We start from the raw sequence: 20378 nt of genomic DNA, 5'->3' as shown, positions 1-20378 counted from the left end.
CAAAATCTGCCGAAATCGCCAAAACAAAAATGAGGTCCGCACGTCCTCACGTGTACCGCACTGCATCGACACCCGCATGACTCAATGAACATTTTTTATCATTTTCTACATGCCTACACATTTTTGACTTATGTCAAAATTGCGTGTTTTTTTGTTTTTAGCGGTTGGCACTATGTATTTTCTATAAGAATGTTGTCTATTATCTATGGTCTGCAGGTTGGGTTCTGTTCAAAATATTATCTATGGATGCAGTATCGCAAGTAATTTTAACGTACGCACACGTAGAAACTGTTAAAATCAATTGAAATTAGCATGAATAATAATTCAAAATACCAATACATTAGAGGTGGCACTCTCCATTATTGAATTTATAGAGATGGTGATCGTTCAAAATATTTTGCGGAATAACAAAACCATAGACTAAATTATGCATGGTAAATTTGTTACCATGCATCATAATGTATTTGAAGCATAAAGATTTTTCACTATAAAGGCCATTTTCAATTATGGTTTATGGGTCATTTTTTTCACCTGTCCGGAAAAGAATAAATGTGTGTACATTATACATAACGATTGAACAAATGAGATGTCTCACAATTCAACATTAAGTGGGAAAGTAGGATCCTAGTGGGAAATTACATTTTTGTGCGTAAAGCGTAATTGGATGGTTTCAGGGTTTGTTTTTTTTCTTCTATAGTATTCTAGTTTCAAACTAGAGCAATGTGCATATTTCTATTTAAAATGTAATTGAACGCGTCAACATTTATTCACATCACTTTAAATAATCAGTTTCTGTAGGTTTCTAAATATTTTTTTCGTGTGATTTTAGGGCATTTTAAAAATTATAGACCATTACATGCTTTTAGGCGCCTGAATAGTATCTTCAAAAGTGATCTTCCATTGTGTCTTAAGCGTATAGTGTGTAACATAGACTCTTAATGTAAGAGAAATCCATAAATTACGAGTAGCGCAACACGGCATGGAAAGGTGCACGTTGGGCATAACGCAGAAAGATCACAAAAGAAACAGACAAGTACGCGATGTGATAGCGGTCGCTAAGCAGATGAAAAGGCAATGGGTTGGACATGTCAATCAACGAGTGGATAACCACTGGACAAATCCCATCATAATTCCACATTTCCCCATCTACTACTTATAGTTTCTCGTCATTTCAACCATGGACCCTCCCCAGAGCATGTTGCCGGGTACATTTCCTATACCCAAACAGTCCATTTTTTGTATCTAGCAATGAACACTCAGTTCTCACCTATGAGTTAATACGACCTATCGCATCTACAAGTGGTTATTAGAATCATTAGTGTCTGTTTGTTTCATCTGCGCTGTCTTATCTTTTAGACATGTCATATCAGAATATTAAAGCAAACAAAGATGTCTCAGATAGTTGCAATTTTCATGAGTTCCACTGACAGCCCTTGCATGTCATAGAATGCCAAAAGAGAGGTAATCCTGTTGAGAAGGCTATTCGACAGCCAAATCATCCGGGTCACAATCCTCAGTCATGAGGTCCTGACGAAGAAGAAGAAGCAATATTCCATTCACCTAAATAATTTGTATATTTTTTGTTCCTGGGGAAGGGGGTCCAGATCTGAAAACCCCTCCTTATGTACTCTTTTAACCCGTAGCACCTTAATTAATTGTATACCAGAATACTGCTACAGTACCGGCATACATATCAAGCAGATAGATATTAAACGGGTATATATTTAACTAAATATAAATAAGATAATAAATAACAGAAGATAAACTAATTTTCATAAGATCATCAGTTTATATAATTTAATAATTAATCACTTTATTGCACAATAAGTTAACGATAAATAATATCAAATAAAAATTATCCAAAAGCATCTTTCATAATGTATTTTGTTTACCGTTGAATTGCTATTAATATTTTTATTAAATTGAACAGTTAAAAACAACAACCTAAGGGCATTGTTGTAAAATTTACTTAATTACAAACCCTATGCATGTGAGAGTTTAATAAAACAATAAATAGCCTGGCAACATTGTTTTTTGGTGATCGAAATAGTTGCCATTTTTAATAATCAGATTTTCTGTGAACCTTTAAGATAATATAAACTTCGCATAATTTAATGATAGCTATTTTATTTAAATAAAAGCACGCAGCGCAGACATTGTGTCCCTAGCATTTGGAAAATATTACTTGAATTACATGTAAGTACACTACAAATCAACTGACGTGAGTACAAAATAAATGTCAAATATGGTTTCGATGTTTGAATAATATAATGAAACATTTTTTAAATCGCTAGTCTTTTGTGTTTGCGTTGATAATCAAAACTCAATACAATTTTTCATAGTCAGAAACAAGTAAACAAACTTCCATTTTGTCCAAAAATCGGCTACTTACATACATATTATGTATGATTATGCATAGGACACATAAGTCCTGGTATGCATTGTTATTCTATTGGTGTTTACAATAGAATACCATAAGATGTTTTAAAAATATTTTAATGTATAACATAAGATGTTTGAAAATTTATTTGTGCACAGTACATAAATATGTATCTAATTAATGTGTGGGTATCTATATAGATCGACCCAGAAATACAGTTACATTACTGACTGAATGTTATTATCCATTTAATTTTCCATTACCACCCATGTTATATAGCTTATAATCATAATTAAAAAAAATATTTTAAACATAAATATCTTACGCTAATAACTCTTTGATCATAGATACCTTATTATGACAGCTGTAGCAGCATTCCTGCAGGGCTATTCTGAGTAGTTAAAACGGTAACACGTTTCTGTTATTTTTATTGCTCAAAATTAACACAGATATCACTCGGAGCAATTCAATAAACAAGGCAGTCTGGGCAGCTGTGTTAAAAAATATCACGCCTAACGGTTAACTTCCCGGAACAATTAACTACCTGAATATACATAATATGTATGATAGTTATCACTTTTTTTTTTATTGATTTTGGAGTTATAAGATATGTTAGAATAGCCCTGCTGGTCCAGTATCATAAGAAGCAACCTCTACTATTTGATAAGAGCATAGACAACCGAATAGAAAATGCGCAAGTCAAACATTTGAATAAATTAAATTCAAGAAATGTTTAATTATTTCATATATTTTAACTATTCAAAATAAATAACAATAAAACACCATGTGTACTTTGATAATTAGTTTGATCATTTTTAGATAGAAAGTCAAATTTAATTCTGAATATAATACTTTTGCACATTGTCTATGGTTCAATAAAAATGTTCTGTTTATGTAATTGTCAAGAAGTAGGTTTTGCTTCTTTACGGTGCCAGAGCAGATATGTCGACACGTCCTGTAATATGTCATACATTCATAATTATGACAAATTCACACCTTGTTTAAAAATATCTAAAAAAATATATCTCACAAAATACTCCCAAAGAGAACTTTTAATAAGATATAAACCTACATTGCATTAAGATTTTTTTGAAATTCCAGCGATTACTTCTATTGATCATAACATAATGCAGGTATATTTTATTTCCTAAAATTACTAGAATTCATAATTTAGAATATTCATTTTTAAAATTACCATTTGATTTGATCAATTGAACTGGCATTTTCATGGTATAAAATAACTCCATAACAATGAATAAATAACAACCTTTCAACAATTTAATAGGTTGGAAATTCACATAGTTTTTTAAAAACTGTAATTTAAACCATTATACTTTGTGATAGAATTTTTTGGATCTCTCGTAAAGCCTCAATTATCCTGATTTCATTATAAACATCAGTGATAGGTATAAATAATATTAATGTTAAAGAATGCTTTAAAAAAGTGTTTATTCGTGAGATTTTTATTATTATCCAGGTGACCTTCATCTTCAATTTGTTGGAATAATCGAGGTTTTACTGTAAGACTGAACTGGAAAAAATACGGAAGACTTTTTATTTAGCACGCAGGCTTTGTCGAATTTTAATCTAAATCATAATGACTTCTACATTCTAGCAGACACATAAAAGCGCTGTACTGATGTACAGAACAGTTTTAAGATGTACGCATTTTTATATCGAGCATTTTATAACCGTAACATTTTTATGCAGTTTTTAATGTTTGCATGTACATATTACAATTCTTTTTATTAATCTTTAAAGCAATCAGAAATTTTAATGTACCGTGAACACCAAAGGCCGACTATAGTCAGGTCGGGACACTGAATATCGAGTTACAATGGTACTGCTAGTTATTGATTATAATCGAATGCAATGTGGTACATAGCCTGTTCACAGTAAATGAAGATTTTCGATTAGTTAATGACGTATTACCATTTTACAACAATCAACATTTACTACAAACAGTTTACCATATTACATTCAAAAAATAAGTAATAACTAGCACTACAATTGAAATTAGCAGCTTCATGCCCCAGCCTGAATATAATCGGCCTTACCACACACCTACGATTTCCTCCTAACATACACCCTCTGGATTTGCGATTCTTGCAACTATTATTGGTTTTGTCTATGAATATTTTAAATCAAAATTTGTAGGTTTTTCTGATATTGGATGATTTTTTTTTGCGTATGCGTAAATATTTATTTATGAAAGTCATGTGTACGTAAAGTGAAATGATAAAACAGAATGAGGTGACTTACATAATATTACATACGTGAAATGTAGAAGAGATTAACTGTAAAAGAGCCAGTGGGATTTTTAGTTTCCAAAATAGCCGTGATGATGTATTGGCCAGAATATAAAAGTCACATTATTATTATCATCTAACATTGAACGTGATATTGCCAAAACACCGAGAGAGATACAACAATCATACCGTATAAAATTTAAATAGAATTTCATATCTGCAGAACATTAAAATTAATTCGTATAAAGCTAGATGAAATGTATTGTCGGTGTCACTTTCTGGCATCGTTGATGGAGGCAGGTAAAGTCACTTCGAGTCCGTCAAGTTCTTCGGTGAGATTGATTTGACAGCCGAGGCGGGAAGTGTCGCACAAGCCGTGAGCTAAATCTAACATATCCAATTCCTCATCCAAAGGCTTGTCAGGTAATCTGCAATAATGTATACATCGAAATTATCTTTACATAAGCATTATATACAGCGGAATCCCGGTCTCATGAGCACAGAATTCAGATTTTCCCTGCTATTTATGTGTAGTTTCTGCAATCCCCATTCATTTCAGTACATTTTAATATACAGTCGAACTTGATTATTACAAGGAAGATGGGACTGACTGAATTTGGTCGTTATAAACATTACTCGTTATATAACATTTTTCGCCCCACGTTTTATTTAAGCATAGAACATAAAAAATCTGAAAACCATTGTAAAAATAGCAGAAACAAGCATAGCATTCATAAACTACAAAAGAAGTTTGTTTATTGTATGAGCCGCCGGTGCTGGTAGGTACCTACTGACTTCACAAAGCATGGATTTTTTACATGCAATTTCAACCATATGCGTGGATACTTTTTCAATGTTGTCGGCGAATACACCAATTAGGTACTTAGACACTTAACTAGTGTCATAAACGTAATCCGATCTTGGCGGCATCCTGCCCGGTCGGATTTTATTGCTTAGGGTCAAAAATTTTTTAAACAATCGACACATTAACAGTTTTAAGAAAATTTTTGACGATATTTTTGCTTGGTATACCCGATAAGTATCTCGTTATAAAAGTGAAGACATGTATGGAGAAAATCATAAACTAAAATGTCAACGATTGTTTCCTCATTACATCTGAGATCTCGCTATTTCGGTGATCGTAATAACCGAGTTTGACTGTAATTCTGTGTTTTACGTTTTTATTTCTCCACAATTTAAATTTAATTTAAAAATTCAATTTACTTCAACACATTCAATTCAACGATAACGTCATTGAAATGAATTCCAGACGCATGTGAGCATTCTATTTATAGACGTCATGACTTCAGTGCCTAATACGAAGGATACACACTCAATGCGATAGTTTAAGTTTGTCGTTTTTTGTCTATGCCCAATCAAATAATGTCTCACATTGAAGAAACACGCTGACGTAATATTCCCAAGTCAATTTAACAAAAAATAAATTTATTTTCTAAAAACAGCAAGACTCACATTAATTAGCATTACATGCCTAAATGAAATGTATTTGTATGATCAACCGTCATTATTTTCACAAATATAAATAAAAAAGACCTCGATAAAACTAGCATTACCATAGTAACTTATAATTCAGTGCGAAGGCCTGAATATTAGTCGGCATTGGCTGAAACCCTCGAAAATAATATATTTAAGTTACAACAAATAAGTTAAATCCAATAAAAATAAAAATATATCAGCTTGAGAATATTCACGTTTCGATACCTATTCAAAAATTACCTTTAAAAACAATGACAACATATTATTAGAAACGTGATTCCCAACCAGGGAGCAACGTCAGAGTTTCCACAATAATTCGCAAAATAAAATCTATGAGATCTATACCCAAAAAACTGGTTGAAACATGGTTGAGAATTGGCAGGGGTTTTAGTTGGGAGGAGAATTTTTGGATCAGCAAAAAATAAAAATTATAGAACACACATTTGAAAACACATAATATATGACCAACATGAGAAAATCTTTTTTGAAAAAAATACAATGTCCAGCAAGATTGAATAAAAATAATTTCGACCATGTCCAATCCTAATAGGATCATATGGGCATCCACAGAGTGGAGGTTTGTATTAACGGATTTTGTTTTTAAGAGAAATGGATGTTAGCCACTTGTTCAACCTATTAGGTCCATACTCTCACACATATTACACATATTACACATATACACTATATACACTCATACACAAATTGAAAAACATGTGTACTTGCCAGGCCCAGGATTCGAACCTGGGACCCACGACGATATAGGCCGACGCTTAAGGGGGAGAGGCATGCCAGCAGAGTACCTAGCGAAAAAATACGAAGCTTGCAATTTGAGATTTTTTTTTGATAATTTACAATTTCAACTGTATTAATTAATAAATATGTATTTGAAAACATTAATCGTTGCAGGGTCACATCTTATTATTACATTATATTTTAATGGTCATATTTATTATTAAAATTTAGTTTATTAAGTTTTCAGTTTTTCGTCGTTTAGATTTTTGACTAATTCATCGTTTTAATATTTTTGATATTTATTTTAAAAAACATCGATTTTTATAAAAATATAAATGTGTATTAACTTGAAATCCTTTTTATTTATATCAAATTTTATTTTAGGTATGGTCCCAATATTGAAGCTCAATTTGATATAAATAAAAAGGATTTCAAGTTATACACATTTATATTTTTATAAAAATCAATACAGTTGAAATTGTAAATTATCAAAAAAAAATTTCAAATTGCAGGCTTCGTATTTTTCCGCTAGGTTCTCTGCTGGCATGCCTCTCCCTCTTAAACCGCGCAGCCATCGTGGGTGTATAGTAGTAAATAATAGTTTATTAAAAATTACGGAATTCAGTTATCAGTAATGGATGTCGCTGGCTATTTATTACACACTGTCATTTTTTATCTGTCAAAGCGTTTAAAATTTGTATGCTAATGTTAGAATTACAGCACATTGATTTATTGCTGTATTCGGTGTTTATTGTTAGATGTGTTTTATTGGCCAACCCAAAAGTTTTGGACAATTGCAATTAATATGTTAAGACAACTCGTGTATTTGAAGTGTTGGCAATAAAAATACTGCATTGAAATTAGGATGTCGTTGATTATTATTTACTAACCCTACTGACAGTGTCGTTCCATGTCGGTAGGCGGGACGTGCGTTGTTTAGGGACAATACATTCAAAGGAGGGGGAGAGAAAGAGTCTGAATAATATCACTTTTTTACAAGAGTAGTTTCATGGATAACACAGATACATGTTTTTGGACGTGAATATTTTTGTCTATATTAAAATTTACCCATTTTGACTTTAATAAGTATATATGTGTCGCTAGATTTCAAACTCAGCCAAGTCCATAATTGATGAAAAGGAGAAAAACAGCTTTTTGTTTTCTCAAATAGACAGTCACAAGGCGCTACCTTACTTTGAAAAGGTTCTAACTGACATTTTGGCCTAAAATGACTTTTTGATGTGAAAAGGTTCCATTAGCCATATTCTATCATATACGTTCATTTCAGAGTCATCTATTGTCAAATATGGGAGTTAGCAGTATGCCGGAGTTCTATATACATGTCTTTTATATTAAAAATATGATCATTCCAAATTTCAAACGCTCATAGCTCAAAACATGGTCAAGTGCAATTAGAACCTTTTCAAAGTAAGGTAACGAAGGGTGAAAGTTTATATTATTTCGAGTATAGAATATTTAAAATTAATAAATTCCACATATTGATAATGCAGAAATGTCAGAAAGCAGTAGTTCTTCAGCAATTCACAAAAAAGTCAAAAATACCTAAAGGTGAACTTGGCTGATTTTGAAATGTAGCGACACATATATGCCAGGTAAAGGTTCTCTGGGAGTTCTGCGAAAAAATAAATGTTTGGGGATCGCTGCGCATTATAAAAAACTATTATTATATTATATTATTATTATTACTTACTAATCTGATAACGTTTTAATCAAAAATAATAACATATAATGCGGATATTATGAGAAATTTTATCTTTATATTATATAACTGTGCGATGAGTTGCATTAATGCTATATTTGTTTATATAATACAGACATAGGTTGCTAAGCTGATGAAATGCCATATAATGGTGACAAATGAACACTAAATGTCCACAGGACTACCCCAAAACACGCTAGATCAACAAACTTATCAAGATTGGTGGATGAACATGGCAGCCAAGTACTAGAGACCAAAGAGTAGAAGGATCTAGAAAACGCATTCATCCAGCATTGGGTCATCCTCGGTTGATGATGATTCAATATTAGTACAAACTGTGCTGCTAGTGAGACAGGAGTCCAGGGCTCACGGTGGGTTAAAATTGCAGTTGACAAGGGGGTGAGAGGGTTTCGCAGCATTAGGTGGATGCCTTGCAGTCATGGAATCGGCAGCCAAAGAATGAAAATCATGAAGATGCATTACTAATTATTACAGATGAGAAGAAAATCCGTCTTCTTCAGAAAATGAGCCTTTAATGTAAGTAAACCTGATGATAAGTCAATTCGCACTGCGGGTTCATTTGTACCAAACTTCAAACTTATACTCCGAAATTTATTTGCCACAGTGTACTATAATGAATCCAATCCCCTCCATCTGTGTTATTTAATTTTGTTGGTAACCAAATCAAGAGCAACAACAACAGGCATTCATCTTCATTTTATTCATAAACAATGCATTCAGTGCTGCAAACACAGATAATATTAACTTTTCTATAGTTATCAATTCAACCGTACTAAAGACATTCCAGAATCATAATGCTCTCTTCCCTCTCTGTCGATAGATTAATTAATTCAGTGAGCAAAAAATTGTACCTATCAAAGTCTTCCTTCTTGAGAATGACGTGGCACGTTGAGCAAGTTAACGTCCCTTCACACGCACCGTATCCATCAATGTCTACACCAGAGTCCACCACAGCATCAAGGAGGGAGTCGCCGATTTTTGCTTTAACAGGCATCCGTTCACCGTCTGCCCGAATGAATACAACTGTTACTCTGAAATGAGGGAAAAAAATATTAGAAATAAATCAGAAGATGTGAACCATTTTCTCAATTCTTTAATTTTCTATTAAGCCGCGTTGACACAGTCCAAGTACACTTGGACCGAGTGCCATCCAAGCGCACTCGTATGAGACATCTTCATACTAATTATTCCTATCCAAGCTAACTTGGATGAGTAGGACGCGGTCCGAGTAGCTTTCATAGGAATAATTAGTATGAAGCTGTCGCTTGGATGGAACTCGGTCTAAGTGTACTTTGGATCGTACTTGGACCGTGTCAACGCGCTTTTAGTTCATTGCAATGTGTAGCAACACCAGTGTTGAGAAAAAGAAAGTAAATTATTCTCACAATCAAATCTATCAATATCAAACCTTTCAATCAAGCGGTTTACAAATAATCTCTCAATTTAATAATCATGCCACGCATACTGTGTTTGTCCGATTGACATAAAACTACCAAAATAATAAAGCCATATAATATTAAACTAGACGTCAAACAATATATTACAGTGTTTCAATATCAACATTCCTGTTGGTTAACAAACAACTTTAATTAACGATAAATTTTTAAAATTACTCACTGCAATGTTTAAAAATGTCAATTTAATCTTTGACTGCTCATAGGTCATGGGTATGATTTTTATAAACTTTTCCATAGTTTCTTCAACATCAAGGGTTAATTCTCTCTCAAACAGTACATCCACCTACATGTTCAATACCTCCATTGACACCACCCAGGCAAATCAGTGGTGAGCACCCAGTAAAAAGTTCCACTCCATGACAAAACATAATGTGGGTCATCAAAGTCTAAACACTGTTCAAGATGATTGGTTGTCATCTATTTGCTAAATTCCTTAGTTCCAGATATACTTACATATTGATGAAGAAAAACACGTTAATTTTGGATCGACATCATTATTACGGATGAAATGCTCTCGTAAATTAAAGCTGTTATAATTACTCATTATTCATTTATTTTGCAGTTTTCAATAAACAATAATACACTTTGCACTTTTGGATAAAATAAATAGAGGAACCAATATTTGAAAGTCAGTTTCTTCTATACATGGAAGTCATTCATAGTTAATTGTAGTTTACCTAAATTTTCTTCGGTAATTGTGCCGCAGAGGTGGACACGCGCTTTTATATATATTTTTTTAAGAAAACAGTTTATTTCATGTAGACAATTATAATAAATACCTTTTTCTGTCGGTGCATCGGCTTTTCGATCCAATAATCGTTGATTGAAAATTTGAAATTTTCATACATTTTGATACACCATTATCACAAACTAAGATTATATGAGGTAATATTAGATTGGGGTAGGTTAGATTAGATTGGGTTAGGTTTGGTTTGGTAAAAAGAAAGTTGTAAAATCTCATGTCCACCTCTGCGGCACATTAACCCATTCTTCTTTATTTTTCTTGAATTAATTTGGATTTAGTTCAATTTTATGAACGGCCTACAAACATCGATTACATATAATTAGATATTCATATGCAATAGTCAACTGGTGGATACTTACTCGGTTTTTTTCAGTGCTAAGTTCGTTGTGTGTAAACTTCTGGGGACAATTATTTTATTACAGTTTCTAAAATTACATAAATTGTTTGATTGCCGATGAACTGTGACATTCAAATTTCGGACTAAATTCCTAACCAAAAAATTAACTGACATCTTCGCCGATTTTGAATAATAAAGTGAGACTATTGAATAAAAAACGCACTTCAGATTAAAATATTGTAAAGGATTGAACAATATTTAAGTCAGATGAATTATTTATAAGATAAAATTTATACAGCAATAAATTTCCAACATAGGCTAAATTTCGGAATACATTTCAATCTGACGTTTCGAAATTGACTGACGTAGCAATGTCTTGCCAGGATTCATTTTTAAATTATTCATCAAAAGCCTTCAAAAACCAAAGCAAAATATTTACTGAATAATAATTATTTGATAATATCACCTTGAAAAAACTTCCATTCATTATATTGTATAGTATATCATATAAATTAATTATTATCCTTATGTTTCTTTAAAATTTACCTCCTAAATTAATGATAAAGGTGTGTAAAATATATTTTTTGTTGGTGATGTGAAGAATGTTTAGAAATGAGAGTCAATAACTTTCTTCTTATATAATTTGAAAACTGGAATAAATTGATAAAAAGTAAAAATCACGGGAAAGAGGACACTGCTAACTTATCACTTTTTAATGAAGTGTCTCGTCTACAAATTCAGGATGTCTATGGTGGACATCATCATGCAAAAATAACAATCGATAAATTGGGGGAGGGAAAGTATGATCACAGCAGTGAAACAAAATACGTGTAACTCTCGATGTAGAATATCAAATAATTAAGAATGTACTATTTCTGAATATTTAAACTAATTTGAAGAGAAACGAATTGTAGACATTTCTGAAAACCGTTATCACAGAACAGTTTCTATGTTCCCTGACAATAATATTATCCATAAAACAATATAGATATCAACATGCAGGGCCAGATTACGCTGGAATAGGGATATTGGAGTGCAACCCAAAAACTCATATTCAAACGGATTCTATATTATACTTAATAATTATTGTTTTTCTAATAATACTTTTGATTTCTTGTTCGTAGAATCACTTTCATTACATATTTCATCAAAATCTTTTATTTTAAATATTTCAAACTTTATTCGCATTAAGACAAGTGCACTAATCGATTTTGACCAATGGTGTTTGCAAATAATTTTTAATTTGTAATACTGTGTACAATGATATTTTGTCCTAAAAATTTGGGACCAATACCTACATACTTACCTATCGAGAAAAATTCCTAAACCAATTTGACGTTCGAAAATCATAATGTATAAAAATAGGCTCCCATTTTCTAAAATCTAGAAAACTACCTGTACACATTTGCGCATTCTTCAGCTATAGATGATGATCTACTTAGTCTAATTATTTTGAAACAAATTAAACGATTACCTCATCCACGTTGTTCGTACCAGTTTCTCCAAATTGAACTCATCGATAATAACGGTTAAAATTAAATAGATATCAATAACACCCAATTTTAATATGACTGGTACCTAGGTAGGTATTGTGATATTGTGAATGTTTTTAACTATACCTAGGTGTCCAATCACCTATCAGGACAACTATCACTATCAAATTTTGATGTCGTTCGGTCACAACGGGTGTAGAGGAAATTATTATCTAAGGCCACACATAAAAATGCAGATAGCTTTAATTACTGTTAGTAGTAGATTTTTGGATTTCCACCTTGTGTCCTTCTTCATAAAATATATTATCATCTCTTGATAATGGCCTCTGCAACGAGCCCGAAACGTCGAGTAACAAAGGAAGAAGGACACACGGTGGAAACCCAAAAATCTACTACGTAAAAAAACAATCGTGAAAGTCTCAAACATAATATAGCTTTTATTACCTTTTCCTTTCAAACAAAATTTCTTCAGTATGATCAGGGGCCTTATGTTAGAACTTGCGAGTCCCAGTCGCCCGGTCGACATGACGTCATATGACATCATTGTGACGTACTACCGGAGTGATAATAGCATTCGAGAAATTAACGCCGCTCAAACACTGGCGTTATCCATTGTCCCCATACACAAATAGGTGTTTCAGCATGTTCAAGCTGTGTGCGTTGGGCGGCTTGTATTGGCTTACGTCACAATAACGTCATGTCGTCGGGTGACTTAATGTCACAAGTTAGAACATAAGGCCCCAGCTTTTCTACACAAAACTAAAAATTTCGTCACGACAGATTTTCTTTTTTTTTTACGAAAAAGTAGGTACAAGATTTAAAAAAAAAATTATGAAACTGGGTTTTTGAGGTTGGGACTGTGTAGTACTGGACACTCCCGGTTTAATTTCTATTTTTTTTAATTCCGACTTTATTAAACACAAGATTACTAGAAAAATATTGATAGCACAAACGTTATGAGCCCCATGAGCCCTGAATAAATCCAGCGATGTGACTATAGCTAGTTGAGTCTGGAACTGGATCGGAAGAATCATCTTATTTGCGGAAAGTGAAAAATGGTTTGAAAATGCCATAAAAATGTGCAATGAAATAATATGTCGCTGAAGATGTGTGGATTCAAATCCAGCGTAAGTACGATATCAATCTCTTGACAGGAAAACCCAAACAATTCCAATTGAAGACATTGTCTGAAACATCTTGAATTTTTATTGTTTACTTCGTACCTACTCAGTACTTGCATAGTATTTTAAGAATGGAACAATGGAAATTTTGGTATTATTATAATTTTAATAACACGTCAAAAATTTCCTGTAAATGTTTCGCGGCATACATTTGAAATATATGTGAATTATTTTATATAATTAAATATTTTGGTTTCTTGTGGAAAATGATAGGTAAGTAGGTAGGTACCTACCTCTACCTAGATTCCTTTGAAAGGCAGTGAAGTTTTCCAGTAGTAAAATCTTGAAATAAAAGTTTTATTAGAGAGTATTCATTCATTTATATATAAAAAAAATTTAAATTACACTCCATAATAAACTTATCAACTCATTCAAATAAAATAGAGTAGGTACCGGAGCCAAAGAATGCTCCGCCTACCAGAGGGCACCTAGCAGAAAATAAGAAGTTTGCAATTTGGGACTATTTTTTAATAATAATTGAAAGTGTGAAAAATAATCCTCTATTTTAAGTAAAAATGTTATAAAATTATTACATGTAATTATATGGTCATGTTTGAAATTCAAATTTAATTTATTAAGTGTTCTCTAATGCAGCGATTTCAATGTATTTTATATTTATTTATTTATTTTAAAAAACATCGATTTTTCTAAAAAACGAAAATGTAGATAACTTGACATTCTTTTTATTTATATCAAATCTAATTTTTGTATAGACATAAAATTGAAGCTCGATTTATAATTATACTGAAAAGTGTATATTTTCAAATTCAAAGATGAGAAATTAAGTTCGTGTTTCAGTTAGTGTAATTAATGACTATTTTGATTGATTAATTTAGTTAAATTTGCCAAGCTTTGGGCGAAGGAGAGTTTTTTTTTTAATACATAATTGAAACTTTTAATGTATTTTTTTATTTATGTTTTTATTATTAATACATAGTGTTGATTAGTTTTTTAAAATTCATTAAAACATAATCGATAAAAATAGTCGTCTATCAATAAAATATCTAAAACTACGTTTGGTTTAATGGCATAATTTTAATAGATAAATGAATATTTTTTGACTATTATCTACTATGGTTTGGATTAGGCAGGGTTTAATTGAATTTTAAAACCTAACCAAACACTATTTACATATTTTAGTCTTAGTTCAATGAAAACATATACATTTGACTAACAAAATTTTGTATGCACTATTTATGTCGGACCTTAACAGCCTACCTCCACCCTTCGCTACTTGTATCTAGGGACAGAATACAGAATGTACATTTTAAAGTTTTATAAATAATTAATTTGTATCTAAAAACAATACTTTTTGAATTTCGTTGAACACTTCCATCTTTTTATTATTTCATGGTTGTTTTAATCATTAATAATTGTAGTTTACTAAGTTCTTTCAAATATACCAGAGAGATATTTGAATAATAGTTTTAATATTATATTTTTAAAAACTGAAAAGAAACATCGATTTTTATAGACAATAAAAATGTGTTTAACTTGAAATCATTTTTATTTATATCAAAACGAGGTTATTAAATTCCATGCTAGGTTTTAAATTCCACTCAATTATCGGAATGATGTCATGTAACAATTTCTGAATAACAGTATCTATTTACGGAATAATTGCAGATGGTGTTGTGGTATGGTCCATTTAAAAATAACTTTGGATCATGACACGAGACAAAAATCGCTTGAGCCCTCATCATCTGCTGAATTCGTCACAAGCTGTACACGCCAATATTATTTAACACGATAAAACTACGGAGAACTGCGCCATCTTTCTTAGGTAAGATAAATCATTACTATCTAACCTAGTTTATATTGACTCTTGAGAATTTTCTCAAATGGTTGAGTGTCAGTGTATAAAGTCATGAGTTTTGGGCTTGAATCCTGTGTCCGCTAAATTGACATGTTGTTTTTTCAATGTGTGTGGATCTAGAGCAATGTTCCTTAACCTTTTTACACCTGGGGACCACTGAAAATAGGAGAAACGCTAACGTAGAAATAAAATATATTATTTATATAGTAACGGCGATTCATCTTGATTTCATTACGTAAAACCATTAATCTATTTTAAGAATAAAAACACAATGCACAAGCACTTCCTCGGACCACCGGTTGAGAAACACTGATCTAGAGCATGGACTTGTTAGGATGAGCATGTGGCTAACATCCGTTTATCGTAAAACAATTTGATAAAGAAAACTCTTCATGAGGCAACCAAGATCCATATGGGGATTGTAGAGCTAATTAAAAGAAAAAAAAACTTAAGAAATAGTCACAATTCGTGAGGATTGCTTTAGAGTTCCATCTGTAAGTAAGTAATGGAGTAGATTTTTGCCACCATGTGCTATTTTCTGCCTTTCCTCGATGTTTCTGCAGTGCAGACTATTCTCAAAAGATAATGTATTGAAGTGTACTTTGCCCCCATAAGGAAAATGACTGCTATTCGACAAAAATCACATATTGACAGATTGGATTTTGCTTAAAGTGTCAGAAACCATGATATGTTTTTAATTAATGTAACCTGTTAATTAATTGTCGACGCTTTACTAAGCGTGAAAAATATCTCTTATTCCTATCCAATATCTTGGTATCAAAGTCAAGTTTGAAGTCTGTGTTCATCGAGTGTTCGGCGGTCGCTGACATTGTGTGTCAATTAAAACATGTAATTTTAGCATGATTCGATCTTGCACCCATGCCTTCAGTGACAGGCACTATTTAAAAAAAAAATCACTGTCATTCAGTACTATTTAGATATCGGTAAAATGCATTATTTTTTTTGTGTGATTATTTTTCCAGGTTGCAATTCTGAAGACACAACTAAACTAGTGGATAGCTACAAGCATAGCTTATTACAATGATATTGTGATTAAGAAGAGGGTGCACATTGTCGCAGACTACAATAAAAAACATACTCGATAAGTATGGATAAAAAATCAATTTAAAAAACGAAATTTAAAACTTAAATTGTATATAAGAGGAAATCAATATTAAAAAGCTAAGGACGCGAAGATATTATATTAAGAGACATATTGATTGGAAGATATTAAAATAATTTGAAATAATTCACCGTGTATCGATTCGTATTGTGAACATTTCAACGTTACTATTTTATGCAAACGGCGTTATAGTATAGGAAGATTCGTATTATTATTGTATAACTCGTCAAGATATCATGATCAAAAGACTTCATAATTCATTTAAAACGATTCGAGTTGTCAATGTATTGTTGACATGTTGACAATTTAAGAATTAAATCAAGTCTGTTTTGATTTAAAAATATAAATTCGAATTGTGCTAAACTTAATTTGTATCTGAGTTTATTTAATGTTTAATTTTAAAATAAATAGAAAGATAGAACTTAAAAATGCATCTCATAAAACCTCTATCGGAATATTCATAGAATGTGGACATAAACAAAAGAGACCAAAAAAAGTATTCGACTATTCTATTACGTATAGAATTAAAAAAAATATATTCCCATATCAACGAAGGATACCAATGATACATTTCAAAAGTAAATCTAGCTGATATGTTAAGAGATAAAAAAAAAACAATAATGATATATATCAAATACAGATGAAGTTATTGATTGACTTATCAACCACACCATAACCGAAAGAAGTTTGGAGTATAAGATTGATTTACTGTTATAAATCCTTGATCAGAAATCAATTAAAATGATTGGATGGAATTGAAAGATGTTTTGAAATCAGGATAACCGAATGTTGCCATTTCGAATATTAAAGATTGAGATAATATTGAAACTCGAGTTGCCAATATAATCTTGTCAATTATTAGTGGATTTTATTGCCACTTTGGATATGGGTAGCAATTCTTCGAAATTCAAGAAATATGTTCAAAATGGCGACGAATACGCGGCGATGCAGGTCTACAGGAGTTCTCCAGAGCTCAAGAAGAGCTTCGATCCGAACCTCAGCTACGGAGAGAGCAGGCATCACAACACGGCCATGCACTATGCCGCCAGACATGGTATTCATCTTTACATTGTTACTTTACTCTATTGTCCTTTCCAACAGATTGAGATTTTATACATGGAAGTGAAACTGATAAACAGTTACTAAGGCTAATGACTGCATTAGATGTAAATCATTTCTGCATTGCACGTTTCTACCAAGTTTCACACTGTTATCACCCACATCCGTCAAAAGTCAATTATAGATTTGCTCAGTTGGTTTCAAAATTTATTTAACGCATTCGCGGACACGTGTAAGCTAATACATGTTAGTGATATGACACATTGAAATTTTTATTTTTTAAATTCAATTTTTAAATGTGTAGAAATGAGTTAAGTCTTAAGATACGACATTATCTAATGGAAATATGTTCGCACCGTGATACAAGTAGCAGGGAACATATTGTTTTAATCCAAAATACGACTTCTATAAACGTCTTGTCGTATTCCGTTCCACAGTACAGGACGTCAATGGCCGTCCTGTCATATCACATCTCACAGAATACGACATTTATAGACGTCATGTCCACGAATGTGTTAATGTAGGTACTGATATTGTCAAGACCCTGAAACATAATTATATGAATTGATGGTATTATTATTAATGGGAACTCATTTGCCCTACAGGATGCGGTAGATGTTTTGAAGCAGGGTTGGCTTTATTACTTTAAGTCACAAAACCAAGGGACATGTCAAAAAAAAATATTTCTTTACCAATTTTTTGTAATTTTGACATTTTGCTTTGGTTACTTACTTGTGTACCATTATTTGCGATTTTATGTGATTGTTCATCGAAATAATGATGCATCATTACATAAAGAACTTATTTTTGCTTGTAACAAAGGCGTTTTCATCTGAATCCGGTGAATGAATCTCTAAGCAAAAGTGTGAAATTTGCAACTAATGAATATGCAAAGCAAAATTATAACTAACTTAATCATTAGCCTTGACTATCGTATAAATTTAAGCTCCACTTCAATAGAAGGATTATCTTTTGTTCGTTCAATGAATTTGATGATAAATATGCACACTCTTTTAGAATTAATAATTGTGGATGTGTTATCTGACAAGCCACAGATTTACAGATTGAATATAGAGCGAAGCTTTACTAAAATCGCTGTAATACCGATAATTTGTGGCTTAGTATTTCATAATTATTCAAACAGATGTCACTGTGTGTTTAATTTTTTTAGATTATGCAAATCAATCGACAGTGGCTAGTAATTTGAGTTTAAAGTCAGACGAGATAACTCACGAAATTTGTGCGGCCTGTCGATCATGGCCTCATAGAGCGAGAAAACTCGCTAAAGGCATAGAACTGGTTAAGGGATCCGAGTGCATATGTAACCAAGTAGAGTAAATTCTCTGACAATAAATTCTACATCTTGTTAATTAGGTTGAATTCTCAAATTCCTAATTATATGCTAGTTGTACCCCGTTAATCCCATGTTTAATTACTCTTTAATTACCATCCAGGCATGAAACATCTGCTTCGGACATTCCTGAGTGACCTCGGCGGCGATCCTAACAAGAGAAATGCCTTTGATGAGACTGTACTTCATAGCGCGTGCAGCACAGCACCCCATGCTCAGCCTGTTGCCACTCACATATCCATCAGCTGTGTTCAAGTTACAGGTTGAACGCTACTCAAATTTGTCATGAATCAATTTTTAAAGTCTGATATTGTGATTCCTATCTGGGATTCAGATTAAATATGTCATATTTAAACACTAAAATATTTCACGGGTTGTGATAAACCCATAGTGTATTAATGTATTGGACTTTTGTTAGACGTGGAAATGTTTTTGAGAATTTTCCGAATAAAAATGACGTTTTTTATAGCAAGCAATACTAGCAGTGGGGGGAACGCCAGCGGATATGTTCCTGGCAACGCTAGTCCAGGGGCCGAGGCGGTGGCTATTCCACTGACGGCCAGTGCACAGGAGAGGCGGGCAGCTTGTGTAGCCCTTTTGCTGCAATGGAGGGGGGCGCGGTTGCCCAACTCTGACGACAGAGATAGAGTGCAGATTGATGCTATCGACAGGGTCAGTTATCATATTATTATGCACATTACCTTGTAATTCACACATACTTTAAAATGCTGACAAATTGTTCACATATTGTTTCAGGAGGGTAGCAGTGCTTTACACATGGCTGCTTCGGCAGGTTTGGCGGGTGGGGCACGTCTTTTATTATCGGGTGGAGCACGCTCTCTCACCAGAGACAACCGAGGAAGAACTGCGGCGCAGCGGGCAAAAGTTGCCGGCCATATTAGGCTTGCGGCACTTCTGGAGAGTGCCATGCTCTTTGTAAGTAAAACATGGTTAATATTCACGGAGTTTTATAGCTTTCTACTTCTATACACACAACCATAGTGCTGTATGGTAAGGTCTTTCGCTCATAGAGAAACTGAAATCTGACGAACTGGTTGCTGATGGAACTCACAAACTTCGCACATGGCGCTACTGATTGAGATAACAATCTCTTGACCTCAAACTGTCAAACTGGACCCACTTCCTACTTCATTCCATGCCCTTTTCGTAATATCTTTACAGGAATATTTGGGAGCCTGTGATTAACAATTATTTCT

The 20378-nt window shown here is 32.6% G+C and overlaps 1 protein-coding gene and 1 long non-coding RNA gene across 2 annotated transcripts; one reads left to right on the top strand and one right to left on the bottom strand.

Moving 5' to 3' along the window:
- Nucleotides 1-2976: 2976 nt before the first annotated feature.
- Nucleotides 2977-11501, bottom strand: Fdx2 (Adrenodoxin-like protein 2, mitochondrial Ferredoxin 2). Its single transcript, XM_085960749.1, has 3 exons — nt 11161-11501; nt 9451-9630; nt 2977-5057 (listed from the first exon to the last, which is right to left on the bottom strand). The coding sequence occupies exons 1-3, from the start codon at nt 11310-11312 to the stop codon at nt 4901-4903; spliced, it is 489 nt and encodes a 162-aa protein (XP_085816875.1). The 5' UTR covers nt 11313-11501; the 3' UTR covers nt 2977-4900.
- A 2117-nt stretch (nt 11502-13618) lies between these two features.
- LOC147077766 (uncharacterized) lies at nt 13619-17356 on the top strand. The gene is made up of 3 exons (XR_015069241.1): nt 13619-13758; nt 15439-15595; nt 16612-17356. It is a non-coding gene; the product is annotated as an uncharacterized LOC147077766 (long non-coding RNA).
- The last annotated feature ends 3022 nt before the right edge of the window (nt 17357-20378 follow it).

The sequence above is a fragment of the Rhyacophila brunnea genome, unplaced genomic scaffold, assembly GCF_057557595.1.
Source record: "Rhyacophila brunnea isolate RB1 unplaced genomic scaffold, BYU_Rbru_1.0 scaffold_12, whole genome shotgun sequence".
NCBI lineage: Eukaryota > Metazoa > Arthropoda > Insecta > Trichoptera > Rhyacophilidae > Rhyacophila > Rhyacophila brunnea.
Note: the sequence above shows the minus strand (reverse complement) of the source record. Positions and strands in the feature narration are given on the sequence as shown.

What these genes read in the sequence shown, in the direction of transcription:
- Fdx2 (XM_085960749.1), bottom strand. Translation starts at nt 11,312, where the DNA reads ATGTCAGTTAATTTTTTGGTTAGGAATTTAGTCCGAAATTTGAATGTC. An exon ending in TTAGCACTGAAAAAAACCGA is followed by an intron (nt 9,631 to 11,160) that starts GTAAGTATCCAC and finishes CCCTCATTTCAG; the next exon opens with AGTAACAGTTGTATTCATTC. An exon ending in AAGAAGGAAGACTTTGATAG is followed by an intron (nt 5,058 to 9,450) that starts GTACAATTTTTT and finishes ACATTATTGCAG; the next exon opens with ATTACCTGACAAGCCTTTGG.